At 44.3% G+C, this 21,431-nt stretch overlaps 1 protein-coding gene across 2 annotated transcripts in view; it reads left to right on the forward strand.

Annotated features, from left to right (window-relative positions):
- The first annotated feature begins 90 nt into the window (after positions 1-90).
- necab2 (N-terminal EF-hand calcium binding protein 2) overlaps positions 91-21,431 on the forward strand; it is a 31,885-nt gene continuing 10,544 nt past the window's right edge. The window contains exons 1-5 of one of the 2 annotated variants that reach the window (XM_029841656.1): positions 91-511; positions 7,435-7,459; positions 11,702-11,810; positions 12,652-12,677; positions 12,876-12,973. In XM_029841656.1, the coding sequence (XP_029697516.1) occupies positions 185-511; positions 7,435-7,459; positions 11,702-11,810; positions 12,652-12,677; positions 12,876-12,973 (585 nt within the window). In that variant the 5' untranslated portion in view covers positions 91-184. Of the gene's footprint in view, positions 512-7,434; positions 7,460-9,246; positions 9,750-11,701; positions 11,811-12,651; positions 12,678-12,875; positions 12,974-21,431 lie in introns of those variants that run through there. The other variant, XM_011618938.2, reaches the window with a different exon arrangement.

Below are 21,431 nucleotides of genomic sequence, written 5' to 3' on the forward strand. Positions count from 1 at the left end.
AGTTAAAGGGGTCCAGCGGGACCTCACACCTGGTGCGGGTTTGCGTCCACCCCTGCTCCTCTGCGGGGTCCGCAGGGGTGACGGGTGCGTTTCTGGGGCAGGTGCGGTGATGTAACGGGAAATGGGCGGTGGGGGCTTCTGCTCCTGCCTCCACAGCGCAGCATGAGCGCCCGCCGTCAAAAGGATGTGTGAGCAGGCAGCGCGCTACTGTAGGGACGGGGTCCACAAACTGCTCAACAAAGAACAAGCCAAACTTCGAGCCCACGACAGCCGCGAGCAGCCCAAAGCCGACGCCGGGAAAGACAGCGAGTGCGCGACGGCAGCGCAGTCCGGAAACAGCGGCGCCCAGCCCGTTGGATTCGACGGGCTCGTCCGCTGGATCGTCACCAAGATGAGCGACAACAAGAACCTCTCCAGCCGCGAGTACCCCTCCAGCAAGGAGGAGGCGGCGGTGGCTCAGGAGCAGTTCTTCGCCCCGGAGCCCCGCAGAGGCATCTCTGTGATTCTGGATGTGAGTACGAGGGGGGGCAGGCGGGGGTGACACGGTGGCATTATTTAATTTATTTTACTTTATAACCTCTTTTTATTTATTCACATGGGGGATTGGGGGGGGTCCAGAGGTAGAATTTGTGGAGATTAAAGATCGCTGTTGACACGATAATGATGAGAAACCCTCTCGGTGGTGTTAGAAAAGGATCAGCAATAACCCGTTTGGGTTGCTGGTGGAGCCCCAGTTAAAGAATCAAGACCTCCTTTTTTTTTAAAAAAAGAGCAAAACAGAAGCATTATTTTATAGCAAACAGACACTTTCGCGTGTATTTTTAATGATTCAGTGGTGAAGAAAATGAAAAGTCAAATGTAGAAACTGCGGGTTGGAGATTTCCCTTCAAAGAGGGATCCAAATATTTCAACCGATTTATTTTCAAAGACCAGGGGCCAGTCCGGGTGTTGGTCATGGTTCCCGTCCTTCCGGGCCACATGTGGTCCATCCTTGTTACACTCTTTACATCATTTACATCATCCAGTACATTCTTGTAACCACAGATAATAAATGAGATCATCCAGTTGAATTTACAGCGTAAATTGTTGAGGGTCAACGTCCAAATCATAAACCCACTCAGGACCGGATCCACAAGCCTCCTCAAAAGTGGGAAAAAATGAGATAGCAGGTCGATCCAGCTCAATTTCTCCTGGGGAGTCTCCTCCCAGACCTGGATCAGGGCACCAATCAGCCCGTTGACAGTGGCATCGGTAGCATCGTTATCCAGGATCCACCAGGAGGATCCACCAGGAGGATCCACCAGGAGGATCCACCAGGAGGATCCACCAGGTCCCGCTGCACCAGCACTCAGCGGTCTGACCTTATCTGGGAGGTTCTCCTCAGTCCCGATCAGCAGCCAAATGGAGGTCCGTGCAGACCACCAGGAGCCAAACTGCTTGTGCTGGAGGGTTTCGCACCTCTGGCGTCTGTTATGAAGCTGCTGTTATGTGTGAAGAGAACAGGGAACCAGAGTGACCCCCCCCCCCCAAACATCCTGGAGCAGAACGATGCCCCCGTCCTTGGGGTCCTGTTCCTGCTGCTGGGTCGTGACACCCTCGTTCCCTACTCACTCCCGAGGGAGCTGGCTTGAGTGGTGCTCATACTGTTGAGCTGACGTCAAGTCACTTGTATTTTACTCATTCATGGACGTGAAAAAAGGCAGTGGTTCTTTGTGTCCTTAATGTTTAAGTATTATTAATTAGCACGTCTCGCTTCTTCAGTGTGACTGAAGGAAGGTGGGACACTTTGCTTGGTTCGGGTCCTTCAGTCTTCCACAATAGATTATGGCATAAAAACAATATAGAGAACTGGTGGTTTCAGACTGCTGTACTGGTCTCTCTCCTGGTATCTCCTGTACTGGTCTGTGTCCTGGTATCTCCTGTATTGGTCTCTCTCCTGGTCTCTCCTGTACTGGTCTGTGTCCTGGTATCTCCTGTATTGGTCTCTCTCCTGGTCTCTCCTGTACTGGTCTCTCTCCTGGTCTCTCCTGTACTGGTCTCTCTCCTGGTCTCTCCTGTACTGGTCTGTCTCCTGGTATCTCCTGTACTGGTCTGTCTCCTGGTCTCTCCTGTACTGGTCTGTCTCCTGGTCTCTCCTGAACTGGTCTGTCTCCTGGTATCTCCTGTACTGGTCTGTCTCCTGGTCTCTCCTGTACTGGTCTGTCTCCTGGTATCTCCTGTACTGGTCTGTCTCCTGGTCTCTCCTGTACTGGTCTGTCTCCTGGTATCTCCTGTACTGGTCTCTCTCCTGGTATCTCCTGTACTGGTCTCTCTCCTGGTATCTCCTGTACTGGTCTGTCTCCTGGTATCTCCTGTACTGGTCTGTCTCCTGGTCTCTCCTGTACTGGTCTGTCTCCTGGTATCTCCTGTACTGGTCTGTCTCCTGGTCTCTCCTGTACTGGTCTGTCTCCTGGTATCCCCTGTACTGTCTGTCTCCTGGTATCTCCTGTACTGGTCTGTCTCCTGGTATCTCCTGTACTGGTCTGTCTCCTGGTATCTCCTGTACTGGTCTGTCTCCTGGTATCTCCTGAACTGGTCTGTGTCCTGGTATCTCCTGTACTGGTCTGTCTCCTGGTATCTCCTGTACTGGTCTGTGTCCTGGTATCTCCTGTACTGGTCTGTCCCCTGGTCTCTCCTGTACTGGTCTGTCCCCTGGTCTCTCCTGTACTGGTCTGTCTCCTGGTATCTCCTGTACTGGTCTCTCTCCTGGTATCTCCTGTACTGGTCTGTCTCCTGGTATCTCCTGTACTGGTCTGTCTCCTGGTATCTCCTGAACTGGTCTGTGTCCTGGTATCTCCTGTACTGGTCTGTCTCCTGGTATCTCCTGTACTGGTCTGTCTCCTGGTATCTCCTGTACTGGTCTGTCCCCTGGTATCTCCTGTACTGGTCTGTGTCCTGGTATCTCCTGTACTGGTCTGTCCCCTGGTATCTCCTGTACTGGTCTGTGTCCTGGTATCTCCTGTACTGGTCTGTCTCCTGGTCTCTCCTGTACTGGTCTGTGTCCTGGTATCTCCTGAACTGGTCTGTCCCCTGGTATCTCCTGTACTGGTCTGTGTCCTGGTCTCTCCTGTACTGGTCTGTCCCCTGGTATCTCCTGTACTGGTCTGTGTCCTGGTCTCTCCTGTACTGGTCTCTCTCCTGGTATCTCCTGTACTGGTCTGTCTCCTGGTCTCTCCTGTACTGGTCTGTCTCCTGGTCTCTCCTGTACTGGTCTCTCTCCTGGTATCTCCTGTACTGGTCTGTCTCCTGGTCTCTCCTGTACTGGTCTCTCTCCTGGTATCTCCTGTACTGGTCTGTCTCCTGGTATCTCCTGTACTGGTCTCTCTCCTGGTCTCTCCTGTACTGGTCTCTCTCCTGGTCTCTCCTGTACTGGTCTGTCCCCTGGTACCTCCTGTACTGGTCTGTGTCCTGGTCTCTCCTGTACTGGTCTGTCTCCTGGTATCTCCTGTACTGGTCTGTCTCCTGGTCTCTCCTGTACTGGTCTGTGTCCTGGTCTCTCCTGTACTGGTCTCTCTCCTGGTATCTCCTGTACTGGTCTGTCTCCTGGTCTCTCCTGTACTGGTCTGTGTCCTGGTCTCTCCTGTACTGGTCTCTCTCCTGGTATCTCCTGTACTGGTCTGTGTCCTGGTCTCTCCTGTACTGGTCTGTGTCCTGGTCTCTCCTGTACTGGTCTGTCTCCTGGTCTCTCCTGTACTGGTCTCTCTCCTGGTCTCTCCTGTACTGGTCTCTCTCCTGGTCTCTCCTGTACTGGTCTGTCTCCTGGTCTCTCCTGTACTGGTCTGTCTCCTGGTCTCTCCTGTACTGGTCTGTGTCCTGGTCTCTCCTGTACTGGTCTGACACCCAGATTTGCTCTCAGCACTGATATTTTGCAGCTTAGCTTTCGCCCTTATAGCAAATATGAAAGCGATCACTTAATTTAGACCTAAATGTGAGGACAAACACACCATTCAGGGCTTTGGCACTGGGGGGGTTTGAGACCATGAGACAAAGCAGGAGGCTCAGACAGTTTCCAATTCCTTCTGAGAACAGCAAATGTCAGCGCGCTGCTGATGTTTAATTGATTTTGCTTCCACGAGAGTCTAGAAATGTGTAAACTGATTCCTCACATTAATCTGAATGATATCATCTGCTGTGAAACCCAGGAAAATATTTTCTCTTTATCGCCTGTAACGTCTCCAGTTTTCCCCTCTGGAAATATGTTATTTTGAGCATCTGTAGTGATAAAACTCCGACCTGGATCTTCTCTTGTTTACTTCTATCCAATAAGGTCAAATTAGTATTGAACACGTCAGCAAATGTCAGCGATCATCTGCACAAAGAGCTCAAACCCTCGATGAAGTGGATAAAAAGGATTTTAAAACATGAGGAAAGAATGATTCAGCCATGGAACACCAAGCACCCCCCCCACCCCACCCCCCCGCCTGCTTATTAAATATTTAGATTTAAGTCTTGTCGAAGAGACATTTTTGGTGCTTTGCTGCCCAACATTTGGTCCAGGTTGTGCACTGCTGGGGTTGTCCGGGGGCTTATTTGGTGGTTTGCTACTGGCATATTTCATTCAACTGAAGGAGAAATGCACCCAAACATAAAAATCTATCAAACTAAAGAGAATTGACAAACACCTGACGGGTTCCAAGCGAATCATAGGAGATCTGAAGCCGGTGTGGAGGAACGAGCCACCTGAGCCTTGTGATGTCATTTCCATCTGCTGTGGCTTTGAACACGTTTCTTTTCCTCCTTCCTGATTTTCCTCCCCTGAATATTCTTCTCATTTCACATCATCACACTAATTGTAATATCAGACAAAGACAAGCTGCGTCACTACAAAACGCAGTTCCTCCGTGATGATGTTCCCCCCTTTGTGGGAACGTAATTGCCCCCTGCGCTTAATCAGCGGTTGTGCCACCCTCGGCCACAATAACTGCAATCAAGCATTTGTGTTAACTGCCACCGAGCCTCTCAGATGGCTGCTGAGGAGTTCCGGCCCGGTCTTCCTCACACAACTCTTTTAACGTGGCCACGCTGGAGGGTTTTGGGGGACGACCTTCCATCACCCCACCGCATCCCAGTTGGCGTTAGGGAGGGACGGATTTTCTCCTTTAGAATCATCTGGTAGATGGCAGAATTCACCTTTCCACACAGAATCCGGTTGGATTCTGCAGCTTTTGATCTGGATCAAGTGTTTTTCCGGGCTTCTGTTGGGCTGATATGAGAATGCATGCGATGATCTGATGTGTGGCAAATTTGCAGAACATAACACATTTTCACAGCACCATCTGGCTGCGTTGGGTTGTTACCAACACCTGGTGAAGACGTGTCAATAAAACTTTGAGAAATATATTTACTGAGAAAAATAACGGTGTGTTCAGTACTTATTTACCAGCTGTGTGTCCCAGCTCTTGGAATTCTGTTTGTTTCCTAGCTGAGATATGTGTGTAAGCTCCTTCACACCTCCCTCTTTTAGCCATTTATATTATTTTTAATATTATGTGATCGTAAACTCGAGATAGTTTCCAAAAAGACAAAAAGGTGCAACAGTTGACGCTCTAATCTAGGCCAAAGTTGTTCGGTAGAGATGGAAAAGTTTCGACCGCAGCCTCTTTAGAAGCGAACTGTTTAATTTCCAGCATGTTTTGGTGAAAAAAGTCGCAATGGGGTTCAAACAGACTAGATAATATTAATGATTAGAATCTAAACCCTAACCCTCACCCTAACTTTTGGTTATAAAGTGGTTTACAGATCATAAGAAATTACATAAAATACAAAATAAATAGCAAGAACAGCAATTAAAAAAAAAATAATAGAGCAATATGAAAATGGCAGCAATTCTTTTCCCGTCTGGACAAGATCTGGGTCAAAAACAAGATTTCGGTTTTACCTGTATTTAGCTGAAAGAAGAAGTTAGCGTCTAGTCTTAAATGGCATCAAACCAGCAATGTAGCACATCCAGGTTTTCAGGTCATTAGAAAAAAATGAACACTTTTCAGAAGTCTAATGTACCGTCCTAGCGGGGGCTCTTGGGATAGAAATATTCAAATGTGGAGAACTCTAGAGTATTTGGACAGTTGGTGATCAGGTGATATTCTATGGGTGTTAGCAATCAGTCCCACCTCTGACAGGAGCCGGTGTTTAGGATAAAACATTGGAACGACAGGACCCAGAGACAAGGTGGCTTCAACCTCTCGGTTATAAAAAAAAAGCATGACCTGTTTTTCATCTTTATGCTGATGACATATGCAGATATATTTGACCATGAGACCCAATGACACCTCGTGTCTTCAGAACCAACTGTGGTCTTCCGAATGCTGCTGCTCCACTTTTAACAAACACATCAAGACATGAACCCATCGCCCCTGGGCTGTTGCCATTGGCTTCCACCTCATTTTAAAATCAATTTTTAACTTCTGGTGTTTGATTTCAATGCCATTAATGGCCGGGCTCCGTCCTGCTTCTTCAAGCCATCTTCGGTTGGAACTCCCAAGAGCCAGAAACAAACAATGGGCTGATCGTTCTTCTGCTGCCACTGCTGAAAGAATTGCCCCCGACATTGGTGCCACTACTGATATCAGTTTTTTTAAATCCAAGTTGAAGACCCACTTTTTTACGTTGTCATTTTATTCTGTCTAGGCCAGTGTTGTATTTTTAGGTGGCTTATTTTTATGCTCCATTTTAAGTACTTCTGGAAGACTTAATTATCCTATAGCACTATTGCACTTTGTGTTTTTGTATGTTTTTATGTTTTATTCTTTCCATCTACTGTTTAATGGCTTTGTTGTGAAGTTACCTCTCAGCTACTGTAAAGGGCTCTGGAAATACATTTTGATTTGGTCGAAGGTGCTAAGAAAATAACTCAGGCAGAAGTAACCAGGTGAACCACCGTGGTAGGAACAGCGCCTGCCTGGAATGTCCAACCAACTAATCAAGGAAGTGGCTGTGACCATGGCAGCACAGGACCAGGCTCTGGGTGGAGGACTGTACGGGAAGATGCAGATTTGGGCAAATTTTCTTTTTGACTAATGATTAATAACCTATTTCTCTTTGTCAAAGTAACCAAACAACTGAGTAATTAAACTGCAGACTGAGCCTAGTTCCTATTTTCTTGTCTGTGAGACCACTGCACAGCTCCTAAAAATTGGAGGGAGGGACCGAAGGGCCTACGCAGACCAGGGGTGCCGTGATTGGTTCCCCCTCTTAACTCCCTTGTATCTAGAAGGCAAACCAGAGTCCGCTGAAGCATCAGTGGTGAACCCCATCTATGGGCCCTTTACTCTGAACCACCTAATGTCAGGTGCATGCTGGATGTTTTCACCCTCAACCCCGTTGGCTTTTGTGCATCTGTATTCAATTACACATTGTATTTTCTAATGATCTATTTTGTTGCTTTCTGTTTCACAGATTTTCAGAAGAGCTGATAAAGATGGTGAGTTCCTCCTTTGTCTTAATATCTTTGTGTGCTGATGTTTTTAACATTTGAATATTTGCTTGAATATTTTATGGCTACATTTTTTTGGTTTGTGTCCATTCTGTTAGGTTAGTTATGTATTCTCTAGTTACCCCAGCCATGTTTCCATTACAGTTGGTTGGTTTGGGGGACTAATTGTGTGGAAACTGCTCACCTAAAATATAAATATGGTTCTTGGAAGAATGAATTCACATTTGGATCTTAAAACCCTGAGCCATAAACGTCTCTCACGGGTGGTCAGTGAAGTGAACAGGCTATAAATCATATGGTTTAATAGAAGCATAATCTGGCCTTCCTGCTTTTACGCGCTACTCTACCAGACTGTGGAAAGGTGTGAAGCCTGAGGATATAAATAGGTTTTTCTCCCTCTATTTAACGACATAATGCTTTAATATTTCATCGTATCCGCAGGTTTCTGCTCAATAAAAACAGCCAGCTTCCAAACTGGCCTGACTTATTTGGATTAGTTAAATGATGCAAACATCTATATTATTGGTTACCAGCATGAACATGCTGCATTGACAGATTTCCCCTTTAGTCCAGAAAAAAAGTTTAGGAAAAAATTAAGGGCTAAGCGATCCATGCTCCTCTGAAAAGAAATAACAATCCTTTATTGTGTTAACGGCCATGGCTTTAGGCCCATCTATCCATCTTCTCCTACTTTTCCGTTAATGGGGCCCCCGGGGGTTCAAACCTGGACACATCACCACCTGATCACGGGGTTAACATAGACAACAATATAGAATAAACAACCATTCACACCAAAGTCAATTTGGAGCCATCAATTAGTGCCTATAGTATGATGCATCTATCTCATCCATGTCTTTGGATGGTGGGAGGGAGCCAGAGTACCTCAAGAAAAACCATTCAGTACACATAGGAATGAATGTACAATATGCATAGAAATATAAAATAAATATAAAACACTATTTGGCCACTAGCTCACCATCCTCATGTTGCCTTCCCTCAGAAAAACAGTGTTTTTGTTTGGGGCCTTAAAAACCTCTATCTCTCTCCAAAGACTGTCATAAACGTTATATTACCTTACTCGAACCATCAGAAGTAATAAATGCCTGTGTAGTTTTTTCTTCTTTGATTACTATATCAGAATATTTATGTTCTTCCCTTTTATGGTAACTAACATAGCTTTGTCGCTTCTTTGTTTTGGACCAACATCAGGTCTGTTGGTGTTAGCCAGAGTCGGATTTTATTGATGTTGCCGACTACGTAGTTCATAGTTCACCAAAATCTTTATCCATTGGAAGGCCACCTATTCCTGAAGATATTTTAGAGCAGCGATTATTTATGGAAAGTTAAATTTCTGTACAACATTTCTGTTGTAAAGTTCCTCTTTTTTTATGATTTTTAAAGGGTCAGTGGGACTTGTTTTCTGATTTCTACTGTATATACTTTACCATAATGCATTGTAGATGGATAGGCAAAGATCATAATTAGAGATTGCTTCAATGTACTGAATTTGTTGTTTCTTTATAACATTAGTAAGGATTATATATGATTTTCCAGATCCACTAACATTTCTTAAAATTACACCTTTAATGTCAGCTCTTTTAAGGGTAAATATTGTCACATTTAAATTGGCGGTCTTATAATTAAATTTATGTTCAGTTCAATTAGGATTCAAAACATTTACGTATGCCTCTTTATAGCATAAATAACATAGCAGTTGGCTTAATGTGAGAGGTGAGACTTTTAAAACGAATTATTGCTTTACTCCGACTATAACTGGACAACTGACATGTAAATTAACGCGATTCATCGATTAATCCGATTAATCGGACTACTACTAGACATACTCAAGAACGCTCGCGCTGCTGTTTGACCCGGAACAAAAACATCGCCAGAAGAAGAAGACAATCCCGGGAGAAGCACCTGTGCATCAACATGGCAGAAGCTCCGAGATACGCTCATTTTTGGAAGGAGGACGAGACCGCGCTCATGCTCGCGCAGCTGAAGGAGCTGAACATCTTAAAATACATGGACGGGAGAAAAACCAGAAACGGAGACCTCTTCAAAAAGGTTGCCCAACAATTGAGAGACGCCGGCTTCGCACGGACTGCAGATCAAGTCCGCATTCGGTGGAAACACTTGAAAAGGGGATTCTACCAGTCCAGGAAAAACAAGGGGACCAGCGGCCGCAACACGGTCGCGCTTGAGGAGCTACTGGGACCCAGGCCTTCGTCCCAAGTCAACCATGATGGTGAGGACACCGGTTTTGACAGTCCCTTAGGTGAGTTGAAAACGCTAGCCTACGTCAGCACGGGTCAATTCCCGCCCGGTCTTGTAGCTACAAAGACCTGCCAGTGGGGGGTCACGTTCAGGACTTTCTGCTTCTCTGAGACCTGATAGTGGGGGGGGTCACGTTCAGGACTTGCTGCTTCCTCTGACCAGGTGGAACCTGACAAATAACCTCATGTGGCAATAAAGTGGTATGAAGGTGTAACCAATATGCTATTGGTGTAAGTCTACACCAGCCTACGATTGTTTGCCTCTTGAAATCAGCACAATCGCCTCTTGTCTGCACAATAAGTAAGGCTTGTATTACATGTGGGATGAACAAAGCTGTACCATTATCCATCTTCCTGTTATTCAAAATGCCAGTTTGTCCTCCATATTTATATTTATCATAATTGTGTAGATACATCATTCTGAGCGGCACTGTACAAAGATGGCCGCCCTGTAGGCGCATGCATAGATGCTGCTTTGACTACGGCCACCCATTGCGCCTACAGGGCGGCCATCTTTGTACAGTGCCACTCACTCCCCAGTGCATTACTCCATTAGAGGAATGATGTATCTAGACAATTATGATAATTATAATTGTCTAGACACATCAATTGTCCAACTATGTTTGCTACAAATGATACATGAAAGACATTTGCTACATGAAAGACAAACATAAGTAGAATAAACTATAAAATGTTCAGGTCTTTATTTAAACCATTGCTTGAAGGCCATACATTGCATTTGAGTATAATTACTATTATTGTTATTATCATTGTCAGGATATTACTATAATATTATTCTTGTTGCGTAATCATAGGCTTTGTGACTGTCAGCTAGCAGGAACCGATAGCATCCATCTCATCTTGTGTTCCATTTTCTGAGGGAGTTAACTCCTCACAGAGTTGTGTTCTGACTCCCTATCACACTATGTTCAAACATAAGGGTGTCCACAGGTGGACTTGGCACAAGGACACCTTAGGCCACAGACGATTGTCTTTGCTGCTGTGTCATTATAAATAAAGGTTTGAGATGTCAGTCTATCATCTGGTGCAGTTCTCTATCAGAAACAGTGCTTTAACCACATGAATGGAGCATTAGGGGACATTGGTTGTGTTTCCATTTTTGAGCAGGCAGAGTAGAGCTGTGGCTGTATAGGGGTCTTCGCCTGTAATCCCTGAACCTGGTGGACACCAGAGGTTTGTGGAGGCTGTCAAAATCCAGGAATAATCCTATAAAACCTTTCTTGCACTTCCCACACTGTCACGTTGTTTAATTGTTTACATACTTGCTTTTCTTTTGGTTATGGGTTGGTGTAGCATGAGCATGTCCCATGTTCTTGAATGCACCACAGACAGTACATGACATTATGTGTGCTCCGGGAGTATGAGATGCCAGATTCCTACGGGCTGTTTTACCCCCCTCAAACCTCGGTACACATTGCCGGCAGTAAGTTGGGTTTGTTTACAGTGAGGATTGGACACTTTTTTTCTCTTTAGCTTTAGCGAATAAAAGTAAGAATGAAAGTGGCTAAATATTGGTTTGCTTTATTAAGAAAACATGGCAACACAAAGAGAACATTTTTGCCTTGGAATAAAAAATGTAATTAACAGTACTTTTGAATCTTAACAGGGTAGAAGGTGGATGATAAATCACACTGAAAATGGGTTTGCATAATTCATCAGTTTTCATGAAAGTTTCCAAAAACTGCACAAATTTGACTTTGGCTGTAAACATTGGCAAAACCTAAACAGAGATTAAATGAAACTACACTGCTGTGTGTACATATATGTATACACACGTATGTCATGACAGCGCACCTTCCACACAAGTGGCTCTAGTCCAGTTTCATATTTTAGAATTGGAGCTGGCGACAGTCTTGCTCTTCATAGATCTTTAATGACCTCAGGTTATATTAATCAAATTTCTTTGCCACTGAGTCATGTTTGTTTCCTGTAGATGATGGTAAGCTGTCTCTTGAAGAGTTCCAGGCCTTCTTCTCTGATGGTACCCTGAATGAAGAGGAACTGGAGAAGCTCTTTCACATTATTGACTCCGATAACACCAGGTCAGAGTCACCACAGCACCGACTCCATAGAGCTGGTTGGCTGTTGCATGCGATGTGATAACATGCGATGTTATTTACTAATGTGGCCTGGCCAAGAGGTTTCAGCCCTGAACCTGTTCTGTGTCTAAATGGCTACCCCCCCCCCCCCACCTTCTCTCAGTTGGTCACATCATTGCTGGATCTATCCTGATATGAGGCTGAATTCATCAGGTGTACTACGTACTCCACTACTACGTCCAATTATAGCCGCTGAAGCTAACTTAACTCCACCAAAATCCACTAGAGACAGTTTGGCGTCTTTTTCTTCATTCACTTATTTTGGGAGGGTGCCGTGCTAAAGATAATTGACTAACAATACCTCCATCCTCTAGCTGTTTGGGGATATTTCTGCTGTCCTTTTTTAAAAACTTTTTCTCAAAGTTTTTTTGGTTTTTTTTTTTACAACCGTCTAGGATATATCGAGTTTTCTATTTTGTCTATTTAATTTTGTGTCCATTACTGTAGGAAGTAACTGATGAGTATGGATATTATTATGCCCTTGCTGTACCTTTTATCCTGCCACGTCTATTCATAAGCCTTTTACAGTCAGAGATACTGAGATAACTAATTTGCCCCACACAAAACCGACTTATACCCCAAATCCTAAACTGTGAATAATTAAAGTCTTTTGAAGACCAAGGCCAGAAATCTCATGTGGTCAATGTAACTTCTCTATTTCAATCATGTCCTTATCTAAACGTCCTTATCTCCACTATTTCTGATTATGTTTCCTTGGCTTTCCCCACCTTTCTCTGTCCACCCTTTCATCCACCTCTCTCCAACCACTGCAACCCTCTGACAGTAATGTTGACACGAAGGAGCTCTGTGGTGAGTAATCTGCAATACCCCTCATTCTCTTTTCTGCTCGTCACAACTGATCTCTCTAATCCTGTTAAAATTTAGATATGCTTCTGCAAAAATAGGCTAATCTAATTCAGCTTTTTTAACGACAGCAACTGCAAGCAAATGTGTATTTTAAGGAGCTTTGACCTCCCTATATGAATGTGTGTGGTCTCGCACATGCAGATTACTTTGCAAAGCATATGGGGGACTATGAAGGCGTTCTGGCTTCCCTGGAGACACTCAACCTTTCCATCCTGAAAGCAATGGACTTCACCAAAAAGGTGTGTGTTTGTGTGTGTGTGTGTGTGTGTGTGTGTGTGTGTGTGTGTGTCTACTTGCTATGTATTGAGTACCAAAATAGCACGCTAATAAGGACTATTTTGTTGGTCCTCACATCTTCAAAGGACCGTTTAAAGGTGAAGATGTGGTTTTAAGGTTTAGGTGGTTGGTTGTGATGGGTGGGGTAAGGAGCTGTGGGATGCTTTACGTCTGAAACTCCTTAAAAACACAAAAGTACAAGGATGTGTGTACTGTTGTGTGACCAAATACATTTCCCAGTTTCTGACAGAAAGAAAAACAAGACAACTAAAGAGAAGATGTGCAGCAATCTCCATGTAGTCAAGTTACCAATGAGTAAAAAGTGTTGTGGAATACACTACAAATGTTACAGCTAAGGCAGCTGGTCCACTAAATTTAACAATCGAGTCATATCAATTTGGATCTTTTCACCAGATGTTGGAGAAATAACACCAAAAACCATTGAGCTGAAAATGCAAATGTTACTCAACTGCAGGCTGTAGAGCTCCTTTTGGATCTCTGTGGAATTTTCTAAAATTCCTTATCTATTATCTGGTAGATTGTGTTTACCATAGCGTGCCATTGCTAGTTTTCTGTCACTTTTGCTACAAGAAAGCGGATTTCTCGACCAATAAAATGTGCTGCCAACTGCAAGTAGGCGCCTTAGGCTATGTGTTGAGCCTTGTTCACAGGTACCAATCCATGTTGCATGTGCATATTTCTGTGATCTTATGCTTCACAGTGTCTATAACAGCATAAGTAAGGTGGTAGCTAATTATTTCACCCTGTTTTAACTGTGAGCATTAGCTTAGCTAGAATAATGAGTGTAGATGTAGAATTACTGATTCTAAACCTTCTGAAACAGAAAGGATTTTGCTTATTCTTAAAGTAAAGAGAGGGTTGTCCTCCTTTACCTGCACAGGGAGCTAAATGCTGGACCCCCTCAAAGGTTCTGGAACCTGCAGTAAACCAGCACTCTGAGAGCAGGAAGAAAAATATTTTAAAATTTTCTTTGGATTTTATGGGCAGCCAATTGGGAGAGGGTGGGAGTAACGTGCTATCGCTTGGCGAGAGGATGGACTGTGTTTAGCTCACCGTCCATTTGTGCGGCCGCGCTGCTATTTGTTGTAATCCGGCTCCTAAATATTTGGATTGCTGTTAATGCTAAACAAATGCCTAACACTTTGGATTAGCTTTGATTTGCTAGGCACAGTTACCGGTGGAGCTCCATATAGCTCTGTCCATATGGCGCTGATAAACAGAAGAGCACTCGCCAACAAGACGGTTATTTTGAAGGACTCATTGCCTGAACCTTTCTTTTTTTTTTTTTAACTGTTGACCCAGAACGGTTTGAAACCCAACTGCTCATTCTTCAGCTCCCCACAAATCTCAGGCCAAAACAGTCTGGCCAAAATTTTCAAGCTCATCTTCAACTGCAGAACCCAGTGTGATAGTGGGTTTTGAACTGCAGTTATTTGTGGTTGCCAACGCCTTGTGCATAGGATTAAGCATTTTATTCAGAGTTTTATCTAATGATGCTCTTTTGTGTTCTATCCATTTCCAAGAAGAGACCTCCTGACAAAAGATTCCTCCATTTCAGTGATAATTGTCAGAAATAGCCTTGTTTAGCAATTTCAGCAGTGGCCTATCCATTGGCTGAACCACTCGGGCTACCCTACATCCCAAGTGCCATTTTAATCATTTGGCACGCTTTGGTCCAAAATAACTTACAGTGAGAGACACATTAAAGACAAATGTGTAAATAAAATACTAGCTTACAGTGCTAAACTACTTAGAACAACAGTCATTTAAACAGGAGAGAATAAAGTGGGAGTGAGTTGCCATTGGAGCTCTAGCAGCAGTGGGGTGAAACCACATCGGTTGGTCCAAGACCAGATGGACCAGATGATGGTACAGCAATTAAAATGGCATCGCAGTAGCAATTCTTTTTGCCCGAATCCAACCGGATCCAAATTAGCATGGCTTGTCAAGCCACGCTAGCACGAATGAATGCGAAGCTTACTTAAAAACAAACCGTAACAAATGGACATGTGATGGGTTCCTCGTCTGTATAGTGTTGGTGAGCTACCCTGGGTGGTGGTAGCCACGTTACAAATGCAGCTTCTTGATGACATCGACTGTAACTGTGTCTTTCCCGGAGATATTTAAAATGGGAAACAGAAGCTTGATGCCTTTGTTTGGTTTGTTTGTTTGTTTTCGTCTGGCCAGTGGCCAGAAATGCTCAGACTGTTAAGATCTGGCAGCTGCCTCCTGTTGGCTCCAGTTTTTTTTTTCAATTGCCCATATAAGATTAGTTCCTCAATAAAAATGTGTGAAGGAACAGCTTGGATGTGGGCTTTGTTTCCTGTAATCCATCTGTAGAACAAAGCAGCTTTAGTATTAATACTTTAACGTAGACCCACTTAAAGTGAGCGCTTCAAATGTGCATCGGCTCGGCAGGAACGTGTCTATTTAGTATTGGAATTTGATCGGCAGTAGGAAAACTTGTTTGGGACAACCCCAGTGTCAATGCTAGAGTCAAGAGAATCAATAGTGAGAGCTGCGACACCCATGGAAGTGAAGAGGAAACGGTCAGTAATTGAGAGTTCTGCAGATTTCCTCTGCTTTGCCATGTCCGGGTGGTCCTATGGGATGTCCTAGGGCCATTGCCTTTAACGTTAAACTGCTCCCTTGGTTCAAAATCGCTAAATTCTTTAAAAATATGAATGAGATTAGATGTGCATCAATTTACCGAGCACACAGCCAGGTGAATCGTGGTGAACACCTGCATGGATCCAGATGCAGGAGATAAAATTAAACGTATTAAGGGTACATAAAACCCAGCTGATGGTCAGTAGCAGCGGTGGCTCAGGCGGTTCAAAGGTTCTGGTCCCTGGAGGGTACATGACCTTTAAAAGCCAATTTCCTGCAACAAGATCCTGCATCTTAAGTCGCTTCAGGAGCACCTTCACCGATTGGTTACTCGTCAAGCGCTGGGAAGTGGTTTCTGTTTGTTTGGAATCATTATTAATAGCCATTTATCACATGGGGTTTTATTGCTTTTATAGATCCACCTTCTTTGGCCTGGCTTCCTACCGCCCCAACTATTGCCACCCGTTGTGTTCCTTGTCTTATCACCATCTGTGCCTGTTCTCGCTCCCCTGCACTTGTGTATTTATGCTGTGCTTCCACTCCTGTCCTTGCTCAGATCCTTTCGTGTCCTGCTGTCCATGACCATGTCTAGATCTCTGTCCTGTGTCTGATTACCGGTACCTGCAAATCTGTAAGTCTGTCGTCCTGTCTGCATTTCCCCTTGTTTTATTCCCCTCGTGCCGTCTTTGTGCTTCTTGTATTCCCACTAATTCTTTAATTTCTTGTTTATTGTTTCTGATCTTCTCAGTTGTATTGCTAATTATGTAATTTAAACCGTTTGTTTTGTAAAATCTACACTATTGACAGTCCTGTTCATCTGCTAAGAAAACAACTGGAAACCAACAAAAACAAGTTTTGTACAAGTTTTAACCACATGAACTCCATTATTCTGGAAAACTCCCCACTTTTCACCCAGGGAATAGACATGCACCAGTGACTGTGACCTTTATTAGATCATTAGAAAGTTTTTAAGCTTAAACCTAAAGGTACAGACTGTTCTCGGCAGGATTTAAATCCCTCTTTAGTTTTTGGTGACGTCTCTGGATCTGCAGACCCACCCATGCTGTGTGTTGATGTCATCGCTGCCGTTCACATTCCTGTTTAATTTTTAATTGCTTGAAGGTCGTGCTTCTTCACGCACGCATGCACACAATATCGTCAGGCTTACATCACTCATTTTAACGTCGCTGTGTTTAAATGGAGAACCTGGAACACAATAGACCTAAAAACACACCTGAGCTTATGTCTTTAGTTTAACCCAGAAAAATTAAATCAGTGTTCTCAGCTCATCTGGTTTAACCAAAGTTACATTTACCCAACACGCCACTGTCACCGACCTACAGTTTGTCACATCAACATTTGGTCTCTTATTCCAGTTTTGGAGACACTGCTGACACAGCACATACTCTAAAACTGGGAGTCATTATTGTAAATATGGCTGCTCATTTCTTTTTTCTTTTTTTTTTTTTACTGTTTCCTGTGTTCAGACACGATGTACGTTGTTGTGGGATGTGATATCAGTGTGAAGCATGTTTGGTTGTGCATCTACTGGGATCTTTGTGGTTGCAGACAGACATGTGTAACCTCACCATAAAACACTTGGCAGGAGCAGACAGTAATAAGAGTTAGTAGCTGTAACATATCCCAGAAATATGCTGCTCTATACCTACGACGCACTGAAGGGAGGTGGACATGTGGCCTAGGCTCTGCTGTGATGTGTGTGTGTGTGTGTGTGAGAGAGAGAGAGAGAGAGAGAGAGAGAGTAAATGAGAGAGAGAGGAGAGATGGAGGGTTGTGTTGTGAGATGAGAGTGTTGACTGATAAGGTTACACCCAGTGCATGAATAATGCAGACACACATAGGAAGAGAGGGAGAGGATTTGTGTGCATGAGATAAAAGGAGAAAAATGGGGGATGAGCAATGGATTGAAAGCTGAGCAGAGGGAAGCATCACTGGGATTTTATGTAGAGTGGAGTCTTCAAGATAAGATATAGAATAGAATGCTTTCTTCTTCCAAGCCTCCTGCCAATAACACGTATTTTCTGTTCCGATGATGTTGACGGGGTCTGAAAAATATGATGCTTGATTTTGAGCTTGGTTTCTGTGGCTCTGCACTTTTGTGGAGGGAAATCCACCAAAAACCCAAGTATATTATTATTATTATTATGTAGATTAACTTCAGTGAAGAAACTGGAATTGAAATTTGGCCATGTTGCTGAATCCCAGAACAGGAAATGATCTACTCCAGCAGCTTTGCGGCTTTTAATTAAAGTTGTTAAACCGTTAACACAGGCTTATTACTTGCCCACAAAAATTGTCTAGAAGGCAACAATTAAGGGTTAAATGATTGATATTATTTCATTGACTTGTCACCTTTATTACAGCCCCACACTTGTCACTGCTGAGCCATACAGAACACACGCGCGGCTGTGCACTTTAGAGGATATTATGGGGTGCACCCGTACGAGCCAGAGCCCTAAATGATGTTGCACAAGATTCTCAGTGATGTGTTGATGCTCGCAGTAAAATTAAGATTGTATTTTAGTTGTAAATATGTACGTATGATAGCTAAATTCCCAGTATGAACTGGCCCATCACTCAAACGTGGTGGATCCCTGGCTGCAGGAGGTTGTTTCAACACCAGCACGACAAGAACGACGGGATCTTGAGGTTCCATCTTGTGGCTGTAAGTGGGCCCATAAGAGGGATTCACAGAATGAGCCGCTCTCTCAGGATGTAAGGGTCGCTGCCTGGATATGCTATGCTGCATACTGCCAAGATGCTGTTGCTTAGAAACATATTGCGTGCGGTTGCTATGATACAGTTTTAATTGGCTGATGTGTGAAGCTCCGGGAAGTTGGTGGGGTTTTTAGAAGTAGCGAGGCAGCTGGGGAGCTACGCCTGTGCTTCCAAACGCATCAAAACTGCGTTATCCCACTTTCATCTTCTCAGATAACGAACTGCAGCGGAGAGATTAGGCTCCCTCCAAATAGACAAGGCCAACAGACGCCTTTTAAAACAACGACGCTGCGCATAAAGGACAGTTTCCATTCGTTGGGTAACATTAGATTGGAATGTGGTGTCAGTTCGTAAAATCGGCATGTTTCACATCTTCAAAGCTGAGTCTCAGTGGGGAGACTGCTAATATACAAAGGCAGTTATAAAATAGTGCAGTAAGCAGGTAATAAAAAATATTGTATTAAAACCAGTTAGAATTGGTTGACGTCTGCGACCCAGGATGCACCGACAGGACACAGAGGCAGGTAGAGGAGGAGTCCCGAGCCTTCACCTCACGAGCATGAACTGGTACACTCGCTTCTTCTAATTTCTCCTTTCAACATGTACAGTGGGACCTCTACTTACGAAATTAATTGGTTCCAGAAGTTGTTTCATAACCTGAAAATTACGTAAGTAGAGACGCGTTTTCCATGTAAATGCCCTAATCCGTTCCAAGCCCCCAAAAAATTCGGACATAATTTTTTTTTAATAAATCATAAAAATGCATCAAAACATGTTACGATTAGATTACCGCACAATAAATGTAGGAATTCAGTGCAAGGCTTCTCCAGGAACAAAATGAACTTTATTACCGGCTAATCTTACATTAGCCGTCATTACTAGCAATGAACGTTAACACTTGTGGTAACAACGCCATCTGATGGACAAACATTCGAACACCCACAATAAATCCCGGTTACGGCCATATTCTTTTGCGAGATCAACCAAACGCATCCCTTTTTCATGCTTTTCTATTATTTCTTGCTTTGTTTGTATGGACAAAAAAGCTCCCTTCTTCTTCTTTTTCACTTTTCTCCATCACTTTCCTGGGGTCCATAGCGAATAAAACTTAAACGAAGACGATGCTGGGACACGCACAAACTTGTGCATATTGACGTCCCTCCTAGCCAATGGGAGGACAGGAAAATGCCTTTCGTAAACTGAGATTTCTTTCGTAACGAGGAAATATTTTCCCGTTGAGACGTTTCGTAACCTGAAAATTCCGCATGTAGAGACGTTCGTAAGTAGAGGTCCCACTGTATTGTGCAGCTCTTTGATAATAGCTAGATAGAGGAGAATGTACTCATCCATGTACACGACACAAACCCAGAATTTGTGTTTTTAACACGCCAGTAGGAAATGACAAATTCAGAGGTGTGTATGGAAGCCTCCAGTAGCCGATGAGCCTTCTCCCGGGGTTGGAAAACACAAGATGGGCTGGAAAAGAACTCCTGCATCCTGCTGGATGGCGTTCTTCAGTTCGCTTTGGTTCAGTTCACTTCTCCCTGGAGGACAATTTAAAAAGGCGAGTGAGCAGTTTTAGACGACAGCTGCTATATGGTATTATCAAGATAGAAATATTTAGTCATGAGGAGTGTGTGCATTGCTACCATAATGATGCGCATAGCCAGGGTCTCCACAAATATAGTAAAAGGCGTTGAGGATGTCCTTGCTAGTCCCGTGTGGTTTTAACTTTCTAGGTACTGTCTCCGAGCATCTCTTTAGGATTCCTCAGCCTGTTATCAACCATATTTCCCAGCTATTTTGAACTCCTCCACGATCTCCACTGACTTCCCCAATTTAATGGTGGCGATTGCTTCAAACTTCTGAGTCTGCGGAGGAGAGAAGGTCACCATCATCTCCCTGGTCTTGTTTACATTGAGCTCAAAAACATGAATCCCTGTTTTACACAGCAATCCAATAAACAGATTATTGCCTCAGTCCGACCATAACAGGACGACCAGAGTGCACGTAAACGCATTAGTCCGACTGATGTCGTATCCGACGTAAACACACGGATATGTGATGGATGGACTTCCTCTGGCCGGTATACACCTTAATCTTAATGCTCCACAACCTACGCATCGTACCACAACCTATCTATGCATCGTATCTGCACAAGTAGAGCGGATGTTGTGTGAAAGCTGTGCGCTTCTCCGTCTTCCTGTTGTTTGAGATGCAGGTCCGGCCTGCATCGTTTCTAATTCAGGACGTAATATGTCGACCCGAAAAAGAGGACGGAGTCCAATTCTGATCTTGTCTCTGCTTTTTGCCTTTCGGCTTCATCAATTACGAAGCTCCAGCTCTCGCGGGGACAGTTGGCAGCCGAGTGTGACACAGCTGGGACTAAGACGAGCGCCCGTAAATCACATTTAAATCCGAATGCAGCGTCATTCTGTTCATAGCAAGGTAACGGCAACACAAGAAGAGGCCTCTCTGAGACGGGGATCGCGTCAGTTTCACACTTTAATAAAATATGCACGACCGCGTAAAGGGCATTGACGCTATTAAAGCTAGCATTACCCCAGATACTTGGATAGAAAATTCTCAAGAATAAATAAGTAGTTTCAGCAGATGAAAGGCAATATAGGTCCGAGGGTGAAATGTTAAGCGCTGGTGTATCGAGTTTTCGGACAGCTTGTGGCAGGAAGCTGTTCAGCAGTCTGCTGATGGGGCATCTTCTACTGCGGTAGTGCTTCTGGGAGGGTGCTGGGCCATGCTCCTGCAGCACCTTCTGGACAGAGGGAAGAGAGAGACTCCTGTCACCCCTTCTACTACCCTCTGCGGGGCCTTTTTATCTGCAGCACAGCAGCTGGAGAACCAGGTAGAGATGGCATAAGTCAGCAAACTCTCCCTGCCCCCCATCCCCCTGTAGAATGAGGTGAGGCATGTTTGAGTTTTCTCAGGAGCTATAGACTCTGTTGGGGTTGGTTCACAGCCCCTGTGGCCTCTCCTTAAGGGAGTCCAGCATCCAGTGTTAGATGGTAGGGTGATGGGGTAGGGGAGGCCCAG

Source organism: Takifugu rubripes, chromosome 9, assembly GCF_901000725.2.
Source record: "Takifugu rubripes chromosome 9, fTakRub1.2, whole genome shotgun sequence".
Lineage (NCBI taxonomy): Eukaryota > Metazoa > Chordata > Actinopteri > Tetraodontiformes > Tetraodontidae > Takifugu > Takifugu rubripes.